This window comes from Engraulis encrasicolus, chromosome 2, assembly GCF_034702125.1.
Source record: "Engraulis encrasicolus isolate BLACKSEA-1 chromosome 2, IST_EnEncr_1.0, whole genome shotgun sequence".
Classification (NCBI taxonomy): Eukaryota; Metazoa; Chordata; class Actinopteri; order Clupeiformes; family Engraulidae; genus Engraulis; species Engraulis encrasicolus.
The window spans coordinates 17878735-17899435 of NC_085858.1; the positions used below are offsets into that span (position 1 = coordinate 17878735).

General features: G+C 42.3%; 2 protein-coding genes across 2 annotated transcripts in view; both read right to left on the reverse strand.

Annotated features, from left to right (window-relative positions):
- septin9a (septin 9a) overlaps positions 1-11498 on the reverse strand; it is a 165831-nt gene extending 154333 nt beyond the window's left edge. The window contains exon 1 of the mRNA XM_063223655.1: positions 11179-11498. Within this exon, the coding sequence (XP_063079725.1) occupies positions 11179-11200 (22 nt within the window). The 5' untranslated portion in view covers positions 11201-11498. The remainder of the gene's footprint in view (positions 1-11178) is intronic.
- Positions 11499-15385: 3887 nt separating this feature from the next.
- LOC134460972 (uncharacterized) lies at positions 15386-19711 on the reverse strand. Its single transcript, XM_063213646.1, has 4 exons — positions 19495-19711; positions 17034-17363; positions 16707-16888; positions 15386-16184 (listed from the first exon to the last, which is right to left on the reverse strand). Exons 1-4 carry the CDS (start codon positions 19562-19564, stop codon positions 16092-16094), a joined length of 675 nt encoding a protein of 224 aa, XP_063069716.1. The 5' UTR covers positions 19565-19711; the 3' UTR covers positions 15386-16091.
- Positions 19712-20701: the final 990 nt, after the last annotated feature.

The following is a 20701-nucleotide window of genomic DNA, read 5'->3' on the forward strand; positions in this document are numbered from 1 at the left end:
ACCAACACTTATGCCACTACAGGCCCCTAGAGCAGGCTTTACACACACACATACACATGCAAAAGCATGCAAACACACACACACACACACACACACACACACACACACACACACACACACACACACACACACACACACACACACACACACACACACACATGTAAGCACGCACACGTGCACACCCACACACAAACACACACACACACAAACATACACTAAGTCACACAACATTAGTCACAACACAGTGACACACACTGTATTAGTTCACCTCCTAAATAAACACACACACACACACACACACACACACACACACACACACACACACACACACACACACACACACACACACACACACACACACACAAACACACATGGGTGGTTGACGTTTAAGGGCGTAACGCAAAAAAAAAAAAAGTTTTTCCAATTTCTGAAAAAATTGATGGAAAAAAATGGAAAAAAATAGAAAAACTAAAGCACTTAGTGGTCCATGGAATTTCGACTAATTTTTGCCATTTTTGGGAAAATGTGTCCTGCATCAACACATTGCATAGGCATGTCACACCGCAGGAAAATGAAGTCGCACCACAGGAAATTCACTGTATTATGGCCATTTTAATCCTTTTGTATACATGACTGACATCTGAGCTCATGCTAACTTGATAATGATATTGTGCTTAATCTTAATATGTGTTTTCATTTACAAAAACATTTTTTTCCTTCTATAAGAGCAGTCACACCACAGGACATCATAAAATGAACCTAAGCATTGCGTGACAGAAACATTGCAATATGAAGACATATTAAGAGGTTAATAGTCACCTTACGTAAGCTTCCACAGCACTCTCCAATAACTGAGGTACTGACTGGTTAGGAGCCAGTCTTTAAGACCCTTGTAGTTGGCCTTGCAGCTGCCCGTTCACAAACATTGGCATACATGTCACCCCACAGGACGCAATTTGTGTTACGAAATTGAACTTGTAGTTAATATTACTGTCTTGAGTTTTTTTCACATTCACATATCTTAATATAAAGTTAATATTTATGCAATCATGCCAAATGCTTCATACATTATTCAAAATGTTGTCGGTTAATATATATATATATATATATATATATATATATATATATATATATATATATATATATATATATATATATATATATATATATATATATTCCAGGTTTCATGTTACAGTCACACTGCAGGATATTTGACATATAAACCTTTACATAAATCTTAACAAAAATGTTTCTTCTCAACTAAGACTAATATGAAACATAATGTACCACATGTTCTTTATTGTCATTTGTTTTTAAGAGGAAAAATAACAGTTTTGTAGGTTTTTAACCAATGTTACGAAAAAACAAGGCGTCACGTCTCCCACCCACATATAAACACACACACACACACGTGAGAATAGCTTTACAAACAAGTGAACCTACACATACTCACACACACGCACACAAATATAGACACCCCAACCACCTCAGGCACATAGTGTAGGCAAGCCACCACCACCTACTCTCCAACCAACAATCAGTGTGGCCCCTTTCTTTCCCCACTTGTCAAACAAAATGGCCACAAGGAAACCAACACTGTGTGTGTGTATTTATGTGTGTATTTGTTAGAGGTGCTCCGATCACCATTTTTTGGGTCCGATCACCGATACCGATCACCAAAAATCTTTATCTGCCGATTACCGATCATTGCCGATCACAAAAATGATTTCCTATTTTTTTAATAGCCTATTAATTATCCTTATTGAATACCATTTCTGCCCATAAACCAATCAATCTTAATTTGCACATGTCTATTATTAGGCTATTATTAGGCTATTATTATTATTATTATTATTATTATTATTATTATTATTATTATTATTATTATTATCTTTCAGACTAGTGTTGGTAATACAGTCTACAGTATTAATCAATGTATAAGTTATTGCATAGAATAACTAAACTATTTAAGATTGAATTGAAACTGAAACATTACATCAAATAGTCTTCCACATACGAGAAAAAAACAACCTGTCGCTTTAAATGAGCAGCCTCGTGAGGAGAGCCCCTCCCCTCTCTGTCACCGTCCACATGCAGTTGCAGTGCTCCACTACCGTTCTGAATCTCTCTCTCAAGTTTTAACCACATCTGTCGCTTGGTGTTTCAGCGACTATCAAACTAATCGACTGACTGCCAACTTTAAACAACTTTGAAAACAATAATTGACATGTTTGTGCTGACAACGTGAAGTTGTCGCGTGCTGACAAAGGCAACTACACAGGTTATAACGTAACATGGCTCACTGGCGAGTACTCAATCGCAAATTACATTGTCACTCAGGTAAACGGCGCATGGATCGGAAAATCAGATAATTGTTGATGCAGATATGGTTATGAATGGTGGAAATGAAGGGGGGAATGGCGAAAAGTTATAGACAAGCAAAGATGCCTTCTTTTGGTGCAGTTGCAGCTGTGCAGAGCCAGCGCCTACATGCAGCGCCAGGTGTAAAGGCAAATGGTTGCGTGAGGAATTTAATATCTCTCGATCGGTTTTTTGATCGGCATGTTTTTCCGATCACCGATCAGGCTATTTTTGGCCATTATCGGCCGGTCATGATCGGCAACCGAGCAATCGGAGCACCTCTAGTATTTGTGTGTGTGTGTGTGTGTGTGTGTGTGTGTGTGTGTGTGTGTGTGTGTGTGTGTGTGTGTGTGTGTGTGTGTGTGTGTGTGTGTGTGTGTGTGTGTGTGTGTGTGTGTTCAGGCTGCTCCCCTACGACTGTGGCTATAAGGCCTTTTCGTAGTTGGCATGCCTACATTTACACCAGCTAATAGCTATCAATTTTTAATCTTGTTGACAGTCCTCTATGTTGTTGTTGTTTTTTAAGTAAGTAACACATTCAGACAGAGAGGTGTTGTTCACACTGCTGTAGCGCGTATGTTTAGCAGAACTGGTGCAGATGGCAAGAAAAGTGGTGATGAATAGTTTCACACTTCACATGTGCATCGCCATCGTGTGCTTTCGTAGGAAACTAGGCTCATGCCAGTGGTGTAGTCTACATAGAACGCGGGTATACGGAGTATACCCACTTCTAAATTTCATGGATTTCAGTATACCCACTTAAAATTGATTTAACCATTATTTTGAATGGCACAAATATATACAGTATACCCACTTCAAAAAATGCTCCAATATAAGCCTACAGTATACCCACCATAAAAAAGTAGACTACACCACTGGCTCATGCCATCCAGCAAACCGGTGCAGCAACCATCAGCAACTGAATCTTGGAGAGCTTTGACAATGTGTGACGCTTCCCTTGACCCACTACGTCCAATTTCACCAATTAAATGCTAAGAGAGCTTTGACAATATGAATTGCTTCCCCTTCCATACGTCCAATTTAACCAGCTACCAGACAGTTATGTATGACTTGTGACGACCATAAGGCTGTGAGGCCTTTTCGAAGTTGATATGCATAAATTTACACTAGCTGTCTATTGCTAATCTCATTCTCAGTCATCCTCTTGTGTTGTTTTGAATAAGCAACACGTTCAGAGCTGTCAGTTGTTTACACTGGCTTAGCGGAGATGTTTTGCAGAAGCGGTGCAGATGCGAGGAAAAGTGCTGAGCAAGGGTTTCACACCTCACGTGTGCAGCAGCAGTGCTTCACGGCATGCTCAGCAGCCCCACCATCTCAGCCCAGAGCAGTGTCCTGGAGGGGAAACCACACTCACGCCAGCCAGCAAACTGGTGCAGCAAAACACGACTAACTGGCTGGCTGGCTGGCTGGCTGCTGCAAAAGTACTATACGTGGGACTCCACTCCACACAGTGCGATGCATCATATTGTTCCAAAATCATTTTTTGTGTTCAATAATATTTCGGTGTTAACCCCTTAAGACACGGCATTATAAATTAGCTGTTACCAGAATTGCAATGACGCAATGTCGTAATGTAGGCCTATTACTAAAGGCCCCGTGCACTGTCTAAGTAGTGTAGTATAGTTAACTTTCAATGTCTATTACAGCGTGCCACAGGAGGCACGGCGTGCATTAAGGGGCTACAGGTACATGTAGGATTGTGGCCAGAGTAGGCCAGTAGGTACTACAACTACATGCTTCTCCTTGCAACTGTGCTGCCTATTTCCAAATGTATCTTTTGATTACTATTTTGCTAAGTAATGAACTAATATTTACTCGTATGACCAAAGTACAGTATATTTTGTAGTTAACATTTTTGATTACTGGAAATTCAAAACGTAATTTTCACAGTCATAATGAACACCTAGAATGTCATGGTGGTGGTACGTATTTGTTAGAAAGGTAACTTGACAACTAAATTGGCAGTACAATACAATATATTGTCAGTATTTGAAGATGTCTGCATAAAAGTGACATGTCTGTTAAAATGTGTGACTATTGTCAGTTCTTTGCAAATGTAGGGTGATATTTTTGGAATGCAAAAACAACACCTTGACATCCATTGGGTCTCATGAATGTTCAGGATATGTGTCATAACGTGTTAATAAAGCGCTCGTGCCAGCCTTATGTACACACTTTCCAATGAAGTGTCTCCACCAACTTGTCCAATTCAGCAGTGCTGCACAATAGTGTGGAAGCCTGAGTGCGGAGAGCTTTGTGGAGAGTTTACACATGGACAATACAGGGCCCCTCAGGTCAACACCCATGCACATGCCAAACTTGTTGATTGATTGATGTGTCAGTTGCGTCGGTCAAGTGCAGGCAGCCGTGGACTGGCAATCTGGAATATAGGACATTTCCCAGTGGACCAACAGTCCTTAACCCATTTAAGACTAAGGAGCCTGCTGAATGCCTGAGCCCTTTTTGGGAAAAGATGTGCTCAGCCTATAAAAACCTAAATATCTCAGCCTCCAAAGCATATGAACATGAAATAAGTTGGCTTTAAAAGCTAGGAACTCAAATCTCAAGAGGCTGGAAATGCAGCGCCCATCTCGTTCCAGGTGCATGAGTCAATGCAGCGTATATGCAGCTGCAGCATCAAGCTTAAAAAGGTTAATGGGGGGACCTTTTTTTGCATTTTCTTGGAGGGTCATGCACAAACACCTGGGACTTTTTTATCCCAGTCCATCCCTGAGTGCTGGTGTCTTGGAGGCTGTGAAAGGACAAGTAAAGGGTGATTGGCTCTGAATGACTGAGGAGTGCAAATAAGGGATGGAGGGAAGAGTGGGAAGGGGAAGGGGTGATGGAGGTGGTGGAAGAGGAGGAGGAGGAGGAGGAGGAGGAGGAGGAGGAGGAGGAGGAGGAGGAGGAGGAGGAGGAGGTGAGGACTGCTCCACTCTTCTGTCTTTGTTCTCTAGCCATCCATCCATCCAGCCATTCACGCAGCTGGTGGTGTTTGCCCAGAAGGATAGGCACTGTTTGAGCTCTGCACACACGTTCTGTACACACACACACCAAAATTCACGCGTACGCACATGTACGCAAATGCCCAAACAATTCACGAACACACCATGCTAACCCCTGACACATACAGAAAGCAAACACATGTGTCCAAACATACACATTCACGTCACACAACCTTATGTATTACATATACATAAATGCATGCACACATACTACATACAAGATCATGACATGCATGCATTCATACACACACAGAGCAGGCAAGGACATGCATGCCTTGTGCACACAAACACACACATGCAGACACACACAAATGCACAAGCGGGTGTAAATGCGTGCACACACACACACACACACACACACACACACACACACACACACACACACACACACACACACACACACACACACACACACACACACACACACACACACACACACACACACACACACACACACACACACACACACACAGCCCACATCTGTTCTATTGTGTTTTTATGAGCCTCATTACACATGTTGGGAGTATGTGCTGCCAGCAGAAGAGCTCTGTAGCTCTGTACTTTCACAACCCCCTCTGCTCTCTGCTCTCTGCTCTCCACCGTCAATGACCAGCAAGGAATGGAGAGAGCAGACGAGGCCAGAACACAGCAGGGGTGAGTTTCTCAAAAGAGAAGTTGTTAGCCTGTTAGCAACTTCGGTAGTTGCCAATGGGAAAATGCATTGAAAACAACAAAGTAGCTAATGTAGTAAGCAACTTTGGTTTTGAGAATTTCACCCCAGAGCAGAGCAGTCCCCTCTTTTGTCCTTTCCTTCCTTTATTTCTTCCTTTCCTTCTTCCCTTCTTTATTCTTTCTGTCTTTCTCATTTTTTCTTTCCTTGCAGCAGAACAGTCCCCTCTTTATTACCTTTCCTTCCTTTATTTCTTCCTTTCTGTCTTCCCGTCTTTCTTTTCATTTTTCTCTTTCTCTTTTTTCCTTCCTCCCTTTCTTTCTGTCATTCTTTCTGCTTCTCTCGGTTTTCCTTCATTCCTTTATTTCCTTCTGTCATTCTCTCTGCTTTCCTCTTTTTGTACATGAGGCTCGATAAGAACCCTAGCCCTAACCCTAACCCTAGGCCTGAGAGCCGCTTCCCCTGAGACTGTCTGTGACCGGAGCAGCGATGACCCTGACCCTGGTCTGCACGGCGGCGGCGGCTCTGCCTCCCTACCTGCCTGCCTGCCTGCCTCCCTGCCTGCCTGGCTGCCTGCCTCCCTGCCTCCCTGCCTGCCTCCCTGCCTGCCTGCCTGCCTGCCTGCCTGCCTGCCTGCCTGCCTGCCTGACTGCCTGCCTCCCTACCTGCCTGCCTGCCTGCCTCCCTGCCTGCCTGCCTGCCTGCCTGCCTGCCTGCCTGCCTGCCTCCCTGCCTGCCTGCCTGCCTCCCTGCCTGCCTGACTGCCTGCCTGCCTGGCTAGCCGGCTGGTTGGGACTCAGAAAAATGGAGGCAATTGCTCTTGTCTTTCTCGCAGACATAGAAAATGACCCACGCCTCACGCTTGTGTGTGTGTATTTTTTTTTATTATTTCTGGGAGAATGGGCGTACAACATTGACTATAGGACTTTTGCTGCACATCCAAAAAATGTGAATTAAAAAAAAAGGAAACTTGGGGCCAGGCCGAGTGAGTTCATGACCTTGGGTGAACGCGAGAGTCAGGAGTGTGCATGAGTGTGTGTGTGTGTGTGATCGATCAAAGGTTAGTTAAACTCACACTCCCCAGCCAGCTTGGCAGTAATGGCTGAACATGTCTGTGAATATTATCGCACCGCAATGACAGATTGTTGAAATGCTTTCGTTTGCAACGTGCCGAGCTCTGTTGGGATGTGCGTTAAAAGGGCCCTTTGCTCATATCAGCTGTCTGACACACAGAGATTGTGGTCAAAAAATGACCAAAGATCTCCCCTGCGATACGGCTGTTGCATTCAAGAATGCTATCTGACTGGTTCTGAAGTGTCACTTGACAGAAGTACTTAACCTTAACTTGTTCGATCATTTTTGCTTTCTTTGGAGAGAGTAAGAATGTAATTTCATGAATCAAAAAGGCCCCAATGAACACAACAACCCGATTAAGCGTTAAAAGTGAAAGAGCTCATTCTTGATCTATGATGTACTCAAACACTTTCATACTTTGGACACTCTGTAACTTTTTGTCCTGGCAATTATGTGAAAGTGAAAGTGATTTATATAATGATAATGAAAAGCCTTGAAAGTTAAGTTTATGAGTCTTGCCTAGTTTCGTCTTTATTGTGACACAATGGTTGATATGCGTATATCATCTTGTAGCCTTGTGATTATGAACAGAACCACACCCGAGACAATATCCATTACCAACCCCGATCCCACTAGTGTTATAATTGCTTAACCATATAACCTAATACTTCCAGTTGTAACTTTCCATGCAACTGCAGTGACACTGCTTTACCCAAACATGGAACAGTTCATTTTAGTCTCCCTTGTAGCAAGACAGAAGACAAAACGCCCACGCAGACAACTGTCTATCATACAGTAATCAGCGACTCTGTCTGTGCGGGTGCCCTTTTCGAAAGACTTGCTTTCGGCTAAGGTTAGTGTCGCAGGCAGGAAAGGCAACCTCGCTAATTTGGCCCTGACAACAAGCTGTCAAGCCTTGGCAGTGATGACAAGACACGCCAGGAAGAAACGGTACGGAGAGCACGGACGGGACAGGAGAAGAATAAACAACCCCAGAGGAGAATTTGCCGCCACTCAGGTTACCTGTCTACATATACAGACAAGCCTCGCTGAGATTATAACAAACAGCTCAAGGCTCCCACAAAGTATACACTGTGAAAACGTGAAGGTTTGGCTCTGCCCTGTCTCAAATGTTAGGGCACTGCACTGTTACATGTGCACTGTTTGGTGCGTTGCGCCACAGCGCCCCCAGGAACCTTTCATTTTTACAATGTACAAGTGGAAAGCAGAGACAAGCAGAGCAGCAAGGCTAGACTACAATTACTTGTGAAGGGACTTGTGGAAGTCAACAAGCGATAAATTCTCCTATCGTCTGATACCATGGACTCTGCAGGAGGCCATAACTCATCCGCCACCCACACAACGCTAGATAATGTCTCAATCAGCAAACACAGGAGATAGTACATGAGACAGTCAAACAATGAATCACGTCGGAAAGAAAAGAGCATACAGGCAGGGTTGGATTAAGATGGACTGGTGCCTCTAGGCTTCAGGTTTATGGAGGCCCCCCTCAGAAGGCAAATTTTGCGGCAAAAACAAGCCAGTGTCATAATTCCAAGATAGGAATTAACAATGACATATGTGCAGACAAATTTCTCAATACTGCATCTTGTCACAATTCTGCCCCCCCCCCCCATATTCCCCCACCCCCTTTGGCCAACTGGGGGCCCCCTGTCTAGTGGGGGCCCCTAGGCTGCAGCCACATCTATCCTGTGGGTTAATCCGGCCCTGCATGCAGGTCCTGAAGTGATTGAGCTGAACTTGAAGAGCTGAAGAGCCTCAGGCTGAGAGAGATGAAGAGGGAAAAAAGGAAAAGAGTTGAGGAGAAAACATTGTGACATGCTGGTAATTTTGGAGGAGTGTAAGTCTTCCTGGAGCGGCCGGGCAGTGTTATTGATAGTTCTTTTGAGCGCACTTGAAGGGAAGGGTTCCATTGTTCGTCTGTTTGAGTATCATTCCTGAGTTAAGTTACTGATTTACTTGTGGTTGAGGAGGGTGGTGGTGAGCAAAAGTCAAAGCAGCCGACACACACATGCACGCGCGCATGCACACAGGCATGCACATAGCCTACACATGCAGGCACGCAGGCACACACACACGCACGCACGCGCACACACACACACACGCACACACACACACACACACTCAAACACACTAACTTGGAGCCAAGTGCACACATACACACATGAACTTGCACAAAAAACGCAGGTAGGGTCTCTACACTTGTGCACAAATGTGCATATGGACACACCCACACACAAAGGCACACACATGTACACACACACTCACACATGCGCGCAAACACGCACTCGCTCACACACATATCCTATGTCCTTGGCATGTCCAGCACATCAACCCTTCACGTGACACGAAGACCATCCTTTGAAACGCCAACAAACCACTGTTTACTATACTATCCCTTCTCAAGTGTGTACACTTGAAACACTCCAATTCCTAAAACAAACACACACAGTTGACACTCCAACAAATGTATAGTATCATGCGCTCCATGGACAACTTAAATGACACACAAATGAACCTAGCGACCAATAAAATAATTACTTGATAGGCGAACAAACAAAGAATAACAAGCGAGTGGCACATGAGTGATGCCTTGATTAAGCCCATGACTAAGATCACATGGAAATCAAGCAGCGATCCTAAGCAAAACTGTTGAAGCATTAACAGTAATCCCCCTGCAGTAATGTAAACAACAGCTCGTCTGTCAATGCCCAGGTGAAGGGAGGAATCAAAAGCTTTAACGAGAGAGAGAGAGAGAGAGAGAGAGAGAGAGAGAGAGAGAGAGAGAGAGAGAGAGAGAGAGAGAGAGCAAGAGAGAGAGAGAGACACCACCAGTCAAGCTTCAACTGCAGAAATACCCCTGGCATGAGATCAGCAGCAGGTAAAGGAGATGTGGGCAGGCCCAACAAGCCGAGCACAGAGGGGCGGCATGATCCAACATGAGCCCTGAGGAAGGATGTGGCTGAGTGCTGTGTGACAATGAGTAACAGGGCAGCCAATAGTGTGTGGGTGTAAAAGGGGTCAGTTGTCCCAGGCACAGGGAGAGAGGGGGCCCAAAATTGGTACCTCAATTCATTGTATACTTGGTGGGATGGGCGGCCTTTCAAATGATGTTGTCCTAGGCCCGACCAAAGCTGCCAGCAGCCATGCGAATAGGGACCACTGCTGCATTACTGTACAGTAAGACACTGCAAAGGCACCAGCATTCCTTATGGATAATAGTTGCACAGACCTGACTGAGACTATACTGAACTTCAGAACCTCTGTGAGGAGAGGAGACGATGTTAAAACTAAATAAAAAGACTGCTTGCCTTTTTTTAGATGACAATGCTGAACTTTTTTTCAGTTGACCATATTTGGTGTGTAGGGTTCGTTTGGGTGAATGAAACATATTTGCCTACCACATCAAACCACGGCGCCAGGGAAACAGATGGTTTGTTGGTGCTTGTCGAGAGGCCATAACTGTTGCAAGGAAATGCAGTGTGGTGCAATAGTCTGAAATGTCATGACCTCAAAGGGTCTTCTCAGCAGTCAGCTCTGGACCAGGGCAGAGTACAGTAGTGACTGACATTTCAAATCTAGTGGCATTCTTTCCTGAGTCACACAGTCACATAGGAGACCAATTACAACTAAAATTATTTCTTTTCTTTACCTTTGCTTTGCCTATGCAAAGTTTTCTATTTGCAAAGTTGATATTGTTTTCACCACAGAAAATACTTACATAATTTGTTTGGAAGCGGCAGTAACTGTGTAACCTGGGATGCCGTTAAGTACAGCTCACTGTTCTTCTCATTTTATGGTCTTATGGATGCTTCCACATTCCTTACATAGCCTACGCAGGAAGTGTCACTGAGCAAAGTGCAGGCCACACTTCTGTAATGTGCAGGTCGATGCCATGATCCATTAGATTTAGAATAGTCTGTTTAGTGTGCAAAAAGTGTGTATTGGAAACAATTGAAAATAATTGATTACAGTAGGTTAACTGTCAATACAAAAAGGCCGTGTAAAAGTCTGACAATCACTTACCTGAGTATCCGGCTTTCTTCATTTTTTATCAGTTAACAGGTATTCGCACAAGTTGGTTACTTCGATCAGTTGAAAATGCCTTCCTCCGTTAGGTGGTCCAATCCCTGTTTATTCGCCGTTCTTGCGCGCTAATAACAGCACCCAATTCTTGGACGGAATACTGTAGTTTGTGCGTCACGTTCCTTGGGTGCGTTGAGGATCACTCCAAAATTGTTCGTTTCACGACAGCTGTACATGCGTTGGCTTTAAAATAATGGATTTTTATTCACCATATCTTTCCCTACCAACCCGAGAGACTGGCAAAAACGGATTCTCGTCTGCTTGACACACCTGAAGGTGTGTCAAACCTCGGAGCAGCACACCTGCACGTTAACGCACGTCCAGTGCGAGGCGGGACTTGCACTGTAGTACTGTATATTTATAAACTGTACACACGGTGATAATTGCGGTGCACCTCATGGTAAGTGTGGGTTTAATGCAAGACGTCATCTATGAGCAATGCATACAAATGTGTGGTGGACCTACACTTCAAAAACATAGTTTTTCACTGGACCGGAGGAACGGATCGAGGACGGGAATTACTTGGGTGTTCAATGTACATAGGAGGTGAATGATTCTCGGAATCATTTCACACATGATGAAAAGGATGAGAAACAACTGGATTACCTCAGGCGAACCTCAGGGGGAAAGCGGCCTCTCTTGAACGTGCGCTCGTGAATCTAGCAATTGCAGGAATCTTGTCATGTATGTCACTATGCTGCGAGATAAATACAACATAGGCTACTTGAGTCGTTGACGTAGATTTTACACAGCACTCAAAACAGATGACACTAAAACGTGGCCATTAACTTGATTTAGTTTTTTTTGGTAACACTTTACTTAAAGCCAACATTATAAGCGCATATATAACAAATTATAATGCACATTATAATTACTAACAACAACGTATTATGACTACACTCATAATGCTTCATGATGCTTTATATTAACAGTTATGAATAACCGTGAATCTAGCTTATAATGCTTTATAAATTCAAGGGTGTCATGAGTGCTCATGACTGGCTACAAACAACAGGCTGCCTGATGGAGCTTATAGTACATTATGAGTACCTATACCCCTCTATGCACAGACCTGGATGATAAACTGTCATAAGGGCTCATACGATGCTATAATGTTTCATGTGAGATCATAAGTCGTCAATGTGTGCTCTAAGTAAAGTGAAGTTCATATGGATGCATCTATGCACTGTATAATGCACATCTATAATGCATCATGTACTGTAAGCCCCATCAGGCAGCCTGTAGTTTATATCCAGTCATGAGCACTCATAATATCCTTGGATTTATTAAGTATTATAAGCTAGATTCGTGGTTTTTCATTACTGTTAACATAAAACATCATGAAACATCATCGGTGTAGTCGTAATGCGTTGTAAGTAATTATAATGTGCATTATAATTTGCTATAAATGCGCTCATAATGCGCTATATGGGCTTCATAGAAAGTGTTACCTTTTTTTTGCATTTGCATTGTGCACCTTTCTGGATACCACAAACTCTTTGTGGTTTGGTATGGAGTATAGGCTTACAAATTGCTGGTAGGATGAAAAAAGTGTACTGCTCTACAACAACAGGGGGAACTAATTGGTTCTACACATTTTCGCCTTCTAATGCGTGCAAAATAAGTGATTGCAAATTGGCAAATTGAAGACAGTAGTACACACTAGCCTACTGCTCTTGCAGCAGGCATATAGGCCTACTGCATATGCAAGCATCATAAGTGCTGCATAATCATGAATCCATCATATGCCACACTGTAAACAAGACCAGTCAGAGATGGCAGCCTGACTGACCCCTTGGCAGCTGCATGTGATGTGTGTTCTCCCCCCTGCAGAATACTCGAAACACTGTGGCCAGACAAACACAGAGACAGACAGACAGGGTCATTGCAATACTTGAGCCAGTCCTCTCCAGGCCAGACCAGGTAAGGAGAGCTGTCACATGACCTCTGGTGGTCAGTTAATAAAAAACAATGTGTTGGTCATTTCCATGGTCAAGGTTAAATCCTGTGCAAAATAATGAGTGCTCTAGACAAGGTGTATTCCCACACACCTATGCACACACAGCCAATATGGCTTATAGAATACTATTCCATAGCATGATCTCTTACAGCATATTATTTTTGAAATTGTAGTTAGGCCTACACAATTACTCTTTTCCAGCATGAATGGAGTGTTTTGAATTAGTCTGGTCATATACCTTTTTTATTATTAATTTCATTTGTACAAGGGGTCTTGGAGAGCTGATTTGAGAAATGATTACTGGTGGGAGGACTCTGTTGAGGTTTAAAATGTGTATCTGATTTTACCCAATCGTTAACGTTTGATTGTGACACGTAATCTGCTTCTATGTAAAACAACATCATTCACCCCCTTCCTGTCTGTCCCCCATTCACTGGATGTAAAGTCAGTAACACAACTCTTTGACACTTGTGTAGCCTTGTGATTAACATCAAACACTGAACCAAACAAGGCAAACAAGTACCTAAAGATTGCAGCATTAAGATGCTTGTGATTCTCAGAAACTGAGACGCTCAGACGTTTTCTTTGGTTGCTTGGTTGCCTATATCTTTGCTTCCCCTTATTACCGCACAAAAGAAGGTTCATTTTCAGTTCTCCCATCACCCCCAAACCCCAACCAACTGAATCTAACTTAAAACCATCTTTGCCTGTTATAACCTTATTGTCCTCAAAATTGTAATGACAAAGTCGTAGCCCCTTAATGCGCGCCGTACCTCCAGTGGCACGCTGTAATAGTCATTGAAATGTAACTACCATAGCACTACAATACTATGACACAACACAGGCCCTTTAGAAATGCACCACGACTTGGTCATTACCATACTGGTAACAACAAATGTATTAAGCCGCGTCTTAAGGGGTTAATCTGTTACTTTAGGTTCTCAGCAATGTCATAGCATTGTTGTTATGATGTAGACTACGTAGTTGAGTCTTTTCCAGTAAAATGTAAACAGCCCCACCAGCAGACCCATCTGCACTATAAAACATTACAAACCAGTTAAACGTAAAAATGTAAAGTCCGCTGCTGCCTTAAGTTTGTAAGTTAACTCAACTCAAGACCTAACTCAACTTGAGGCTTTCTCAAGTTCAGTTAACTTACAAATTTTCGGCAGCAGGGGAACTTACTTTTTACGTTTTGACTGTCAGCAATGTTTTACAGTGTGCACAAAGAGCCTTTGTACAAAGGAAGTCTCTCCTTTATCTTCACACACACACGCTGACACGTCATATGCCTGCTTATTTTTCCAGCTTTAGCAACTCGGATTGAGAGTAAACACGACCACAGTGAGACAAACAGCAACCACAGCATCGTCACTCCAAGCTTTATTGCGAAAAAAACATATTATGTCAACTGCAAATGGAACTTTTGACGTGAGCAGTTAAGATGTCAACGCACAATTACTCACTTACACTTATAAAACATCTGTATAACTAAAAATAAAAGATGTGTCATCATAAATTAAAGGAGGACGAACTTGAGACATTTGGCCGAAGAAATAAGAATTGGTCAAAGAAACGAGAAAACTCCACATCACAATCTTGTACTAAGTAGTATGTAGACAAATAATCAACTACATCATAACAACATTGCTATGAAAATGCAGAGAGCCCTAAGTAACAGATGAAGACTTGGTCATTACTATGTTGGTGACAATAAGGTTATAACAGGGTGACTGCGCTAAGGGGGTAAAAGGAGGAGATGAATCCTGAAGGTTTAGGAATTTTCTGGGCTAAAAGAAATAAAAGCAAAGGAGGTCAAGTATTGTTGTATTTTTATTGCATGTATTGGTGTTTTGACAGAGATTGACATCATTATTTTGCTTTTCGGATGTCCAACCCTATTTATCTTCATTCTTGTAGGTTCCCAGAGTTTACATATGTCAAGATGAGGTGCAAAACTTACTTTTCCCAACTTTTTTAAACTTGTCTCAAAGTCATCATTAGAATGCCACACCAAACAACCCCACAAAATGTCTCTAAAACGCACATATGTGAGGACACTTATTTCGGAAAATATGACCTGTTTGAGCTAATTTACTTCCCCATTAAGATGTACGTATAAACAAAGTGAGACAGCATACATATAAACATAATACAAAATGCAAAAAATATACTTCAAAAACGTATTCAAAACTATGTATAATTGAATAGCATTTTACAAAAGAAAGCACAGACCAATGGAATGGTGTCATTTATTTCCAGAGAGTAATGTCAGAATGAGGAAAGGATGTTGCCAAAGCGCTACACTACTGCATTGAGGTATATCACAGTGCTATATGGTCACTACGGTCTAACCCAACCAAGCTCAAATATGGAGCAGAATCTCAATGTCAGTGGTACATACTGTACATCAACACCAGGCGATGGTGCATCATGATCTGCTTTGCATAGCAGTTCACACAGCGCCTGGGCGGCCCCCGACGAGACCAGAGTGCCCTGTACTGCAGACATGTGGTTATGAGGGCCATAGGCGTGCACAGATAGGGACGAGGTGGTGATAAAGCACCTGCCCCTTTCCCTGCTGGACAAGAAAGGCCCTTTTTCAAAGCTCTTTTCTGAAAGTCTTTTTTTGTCACAAAGTAATGTGGTCCATGTTGACTTGACAATGAATAGCATGAGACAATAATGCCCAGATGTAATATATAGCCTCTATAGTCTAGTAGTAAGGCAGCCGGAAGTTCCACATGCCCCCACCCTGCTCCCCCTTCAGCACCTGCCCCCTCAAATGTCTGTGCACACCACAGATGATGGCTGTATGTATGACCTGCACCTGCATCTGCATGATCTGCTGCTGTGAGATGCGGACAGTGGTCTGCTGTGCTGCCTCTGTGCTTCACGTTCTCCTCAGTGTGGTGCTCATGACCTCATAGACTGAGTCATTGGGCCGGCTCTGGGCTGATGGGGCGCTGCTGCTCAACTTCTTGATCTGCGAAAAAAAAGTGAAGTAAAAATGTTGTATATGATGCCTTCACAAGTGTAACAATGCACAGTACAATGCTACCACGGCTGCTGCCCCAATTACGACTACTATTAGGTATACCAACACTACTACTATTACTGCTACTATTACCAGTAGGCCTAAGAGGGAAGTTGACAGGGAATTCACCTGTCCCAGGCCTGGGAAAGAAGGGGAGCCCAGAATTAGGTCCGCATTTCATTGTATGTATTGGATTTGGGGCCCTTTAGGTGACTTTCTGCGCTGGGCACAGCAGCACTGACTACTAGGGCTACTATTACTATGTACTACTATGATTACTATTACTACTAACACTTCTATCACTACTACTATTACTACTACTACTACTACTACTACTACTACTACTACTACTACTACGAAGAAGAAGAAGAAGAAAAAGAAGAAGAACAGTATACTATATTGATACGAAAAAAGAAGAGGAGGTGGATAAGCATTAAAACAGGGAATGTCATAACAATACATTTGTATTACCTTAGGTATGATGTGGAAAATGATCATCATTGAGAACATGATGAAGACCACAACAGCAGTGACGATGGAGAAGGACACCATGATGATACTGGGTCCAGAGTCATTTGAGCAGACAACAGCGCTGGACACTGGCATTGTGGAGTCAGGTGAAATCGCTGGGAGCGTTGGACACTGCTTAGGCTCTAACAAAACAAACAAAAAACAGCACACACACATGAAATCACAAACACACAGTGACACTAACACACTCCTGTGGGTTAGTGAAGTCCTGTTAAGACGTCAATTTTGTCACAAATTCATATGTTCTGCAATGTACTAGACATTCACCTTTTACCAGAAGTGTGATTATCTCTTTGGAATCAGCCTTGATAACATCACCATTTTCCGTAAGTCCAGAGTACTGACACCAATATATTCCAGAGTCTTCTTCTGTCAGCTGGGTGATGGTTACAGACAGCTTATTCAATGGTCTTGTGAAGCTTATCCGTTTTCTATATTGTGGTTCTATTGTTGGGGATCTACCCTGGGTATTCATGATCAGCACATTGCCTTGCTGGTTTCCTTTAACCACATCAATGTTGTCCATTACACCACTGATGGAGCAGTTGAAGCTGACATTGTCTCCTGGCATCTTGTCCTCCAAAACCAAGGACTTATCTAAGGAGAAGAAAATATTTCTTAACATTAGTACATTTGACCACTGAACATCTAATAGAGAGAGCAAAGACACTAAGCAAAGGAGTTATTTATCACAGAAAGTGTAGCTGTGGTAACCTGGCTACACATGAAGTAGCTTAGTTTCGACTCGCAAACTAGTCATAGCTGTGGAACTACCGGTTGGCATTCAAACAGCGTTGTCACCAGGTTAAGACCATCCCAGTGACTCACTACTCAAGATTCAAAACTACACAGAGCATTGTAATTAGGATGAGGATAGAGCCAGGTCAGATTCATGGTCCAGCTATGAATATCACCTATGGTGCAAGGCTAGACCACCCCACTAGGCAATAAAAAAGGGTCTTGTTTACTAGCTGTAGATGTCTTACATGCAGGATCACAAGGTTTGAGTCCCATGTATGCCAGTAGGATGAATGTTGGTAGGGGTACATTCAGTAACCAGTATCCACCTATAGCTGAAATAACTTGCATCCAAGACCCCATCATTCTGAGGGGAGTGTGCCTGTGTGCCAAGTCTACTTCAAGTATAACCTCCCTATCATACAAAGAATTAGTAGTAGTGCATTCTGTTAAGCATTAAAACAATCCAGCCTGAAGAATATATAAACAAGAGGATTAGCTAAGTATTACCTATGTAAATCATCCCTGTGCAGGATTAGCATGTGCTTTCCATTCTGGTTACCTATTCAGCATTTAAGTAACCACTGCGTCGTTTCCCACCCACCACTTATGTTTCAGCACCAGAAGAGAAACTGCAAGTGGTGCAAAGTGTGATACTAGGTCACATACACAGTATGGAGTCTACCATACCACACCATGGACATGCATGCACAGTAGCATCGGTGAAACACCTGCTTGTGAAGTAGGCCATGCCAGTTAGGCTACATTTCACAACCCCAGGCACTGAAATAAAATCTAGCCTACACTATACTTCTATTTTTTGAGTTGTCTGCAATGTTTTATGTTTGCTGCTCTCTCCGTTATTTTGCTGATTTAGATCTTGTCTCAATTGGCTTCACAATGGCCGTCTATGGGCATGTCCAAATATGTTCTTAAAACACTTAAAACATTTGTTTTTTCGAAAGTATGCGTCTCACTAAGTAGTTAGGGCAATGGCATTCCCTAAGAGGTTTGAAGGCGAAAAATGACTTCTGTCATTTTTATTTGGTATTTTGTGAATTAAAGGGAAAAAAATGTATTTACAAAATGCTACATAAAACATGATAGAAACCATGTTTCGCTATGAAAATTGGGTAACATTTTATTTTAGGGATACATCTATTAGCACTAATACATACAATGTGCCTGTATAAGTAACTTGTAAGGCATGTACAAAGCAAAATCAAACATTTGTTAGGCATGTATTCACAAATGTCTTGTTCATGCACAATAAGGGATTTATTACCAATTTAACCTTAGTAAGGACCTAGTAGGCCTTAGCGTTTGCTTAATACATGCCTTACAAGTTACTTATGCAGACATTAACATTGTATGTATTAGTGCTAATAGATGTATCCCTAAAATAAAGTGTTACCGAAAATTGTTATGGAATACCAGTGAACTCTTACTAGAAAACAAATATTTTGGGTGGATTTAGGTACATAATTGGACATGCCCATAGACGGCCATTCTAAAGCTGGTGGAGACCAAATCCAAATTAGCCAAATAACAGATACAGCAGCAAACGTCAAATAAACGGCGAGAGTTTTTTTTAAACATTGCAGACAACTCAGAAAAGGGGCTTGATGTTGAAAATACTGCCGTTGTCCTTTAACTCTCTGTGATGACTTGGAAAATAAGCAACAGTCTCAATGTGACTACCCTAGAAAAAAAAGGAAAACAAAATAAAATTAAATTGACTAGAGTATGAAACAGCATTGGCAGACATGGACACAAACCACCTGCAAATCGCTGGTAAAATACTATATGAATGGCTTGTAGATCTCAGACACATACTGTACTTACTGTAAAGTGGATGCACTCAAATCAAGTAACTTTCAAAATGTGAACCTTCATTTCAAAATGTGGACTTAATAGTCAAATTTAATTTAGAGCTCCCATCAGACTACAGTGTAACCTGGAGCGTGATATTCCATAAGAAGACACTTACCTTTCAGGACTAATGAGTCACAGACAGAGAAAGCAATGGCTGAAACGAAGACCATTAAAGTTCTGTCCATCTTGGCAACATCCCATAGGTTGAGTGAGCTGTTGAGACTGATACTGTGACACTAGCTGTCAGTGTGACAAGTGATGTTGAAAACAACAAGAGAGGAGAGCACCGCAGATAGTCGGCCAACACACTTTCGCTCTCTGTCAGCAGAACGTTGGTGGAATGGCACATGAGAAGATGAGAGGTTTCTATCAAGTCACAAATAAAGGAGGGGAGGAGATTGGAGGGGGAAGTGAGAAAGTCATTTCAGACGTTTTTTGTTGGTTTTTTTTGCTCCTGGTGACTGCTTAGAGAAAAAACATCACTGGTGCTTAATCTGTGACCTGAAAAAATGGAATTATTGAATTAACACTGCATGCATTTTCCCCCATGAACTTGAACTTGGATTTGGATGTCCAATTGTAATGTCTGATGTGGATTGTCCAATAGGATGTCTAATTGGATGTGGATGTCCAATCAGATGTAGACAGTAGAGGCACTATACCATTTCTCAATTCAGTGACCTCTTGTGAACCCTTCTTTTTTCCCTTTTTGTCTCCATGCTGCATTAACATTACATTAGGTAACATAATACTGCTGGGTAATTTAGATGATTGGGTGGGACTTTCTGGAATAGCAACTGGTTCAGCTTTTTTACTTAAGGCTGGAATAACTGTATCACTGTTGGCATTCACAGGAAATCTGGTGGACTGGCTAGGGCATGTAGAAGCACACCCCAAAGGATCAGTATCACAGTATGAAAAGGCACATGAACGGTTTCAGGTTTTTGGGGAAAACGAAGTAAGGAAAGCATATTGAATGATATTGAATCCATGCCGATATTTACAGACTTAAATGTACTGTATGCCATTGTCCGTCAGTGAACTAAAGTGGCTACAAGACACAATGCTATTTTTGCTGTAGCCTCTTTGTGCAGATGGGCCCATCAGCAGGCCTGTTCACACTTTGCTGGAAAGACTCAACTACATCATAACAATGCTCTGACACAAAAGAGAGCCTTCAGTAACAGATTAAGACTTGGCCATTATAATTTTCAGGACTATACATTTATCAAACGGACTAATATGTTATTTTGACTTTAGCAAAGTGAACAGCCTCCATGTCAAACATAGGCTTGAAAATGATGTCCAACTATTCAAATTAA

Bases quoted from the DNA above. Each gene is read 5' to 3' on its own strand.
- LOC134460972 (XM_063213646.1), bottom strand. From the start codon at position 19,564: ATGGACAGAACTTTAATGGTCTTCGTTTCAGCCATTGCTTTCTCTGTC. The intron at 17,364-19,494 runs GTAAGTGTCTTC...TCTTCTCCTTAG, and splicing joins TGACTCATTAGTCCTGAAAG to ATAAGTCCTTGGTTTTGGAG. The intron at 16,889-17,033 runs GTGAATGTCTAG...TTGTTTTGTTAG, and splicing joins AATCACACTTCTGGTAAAAG to AGCCTAAGCAGTGTCCAACG.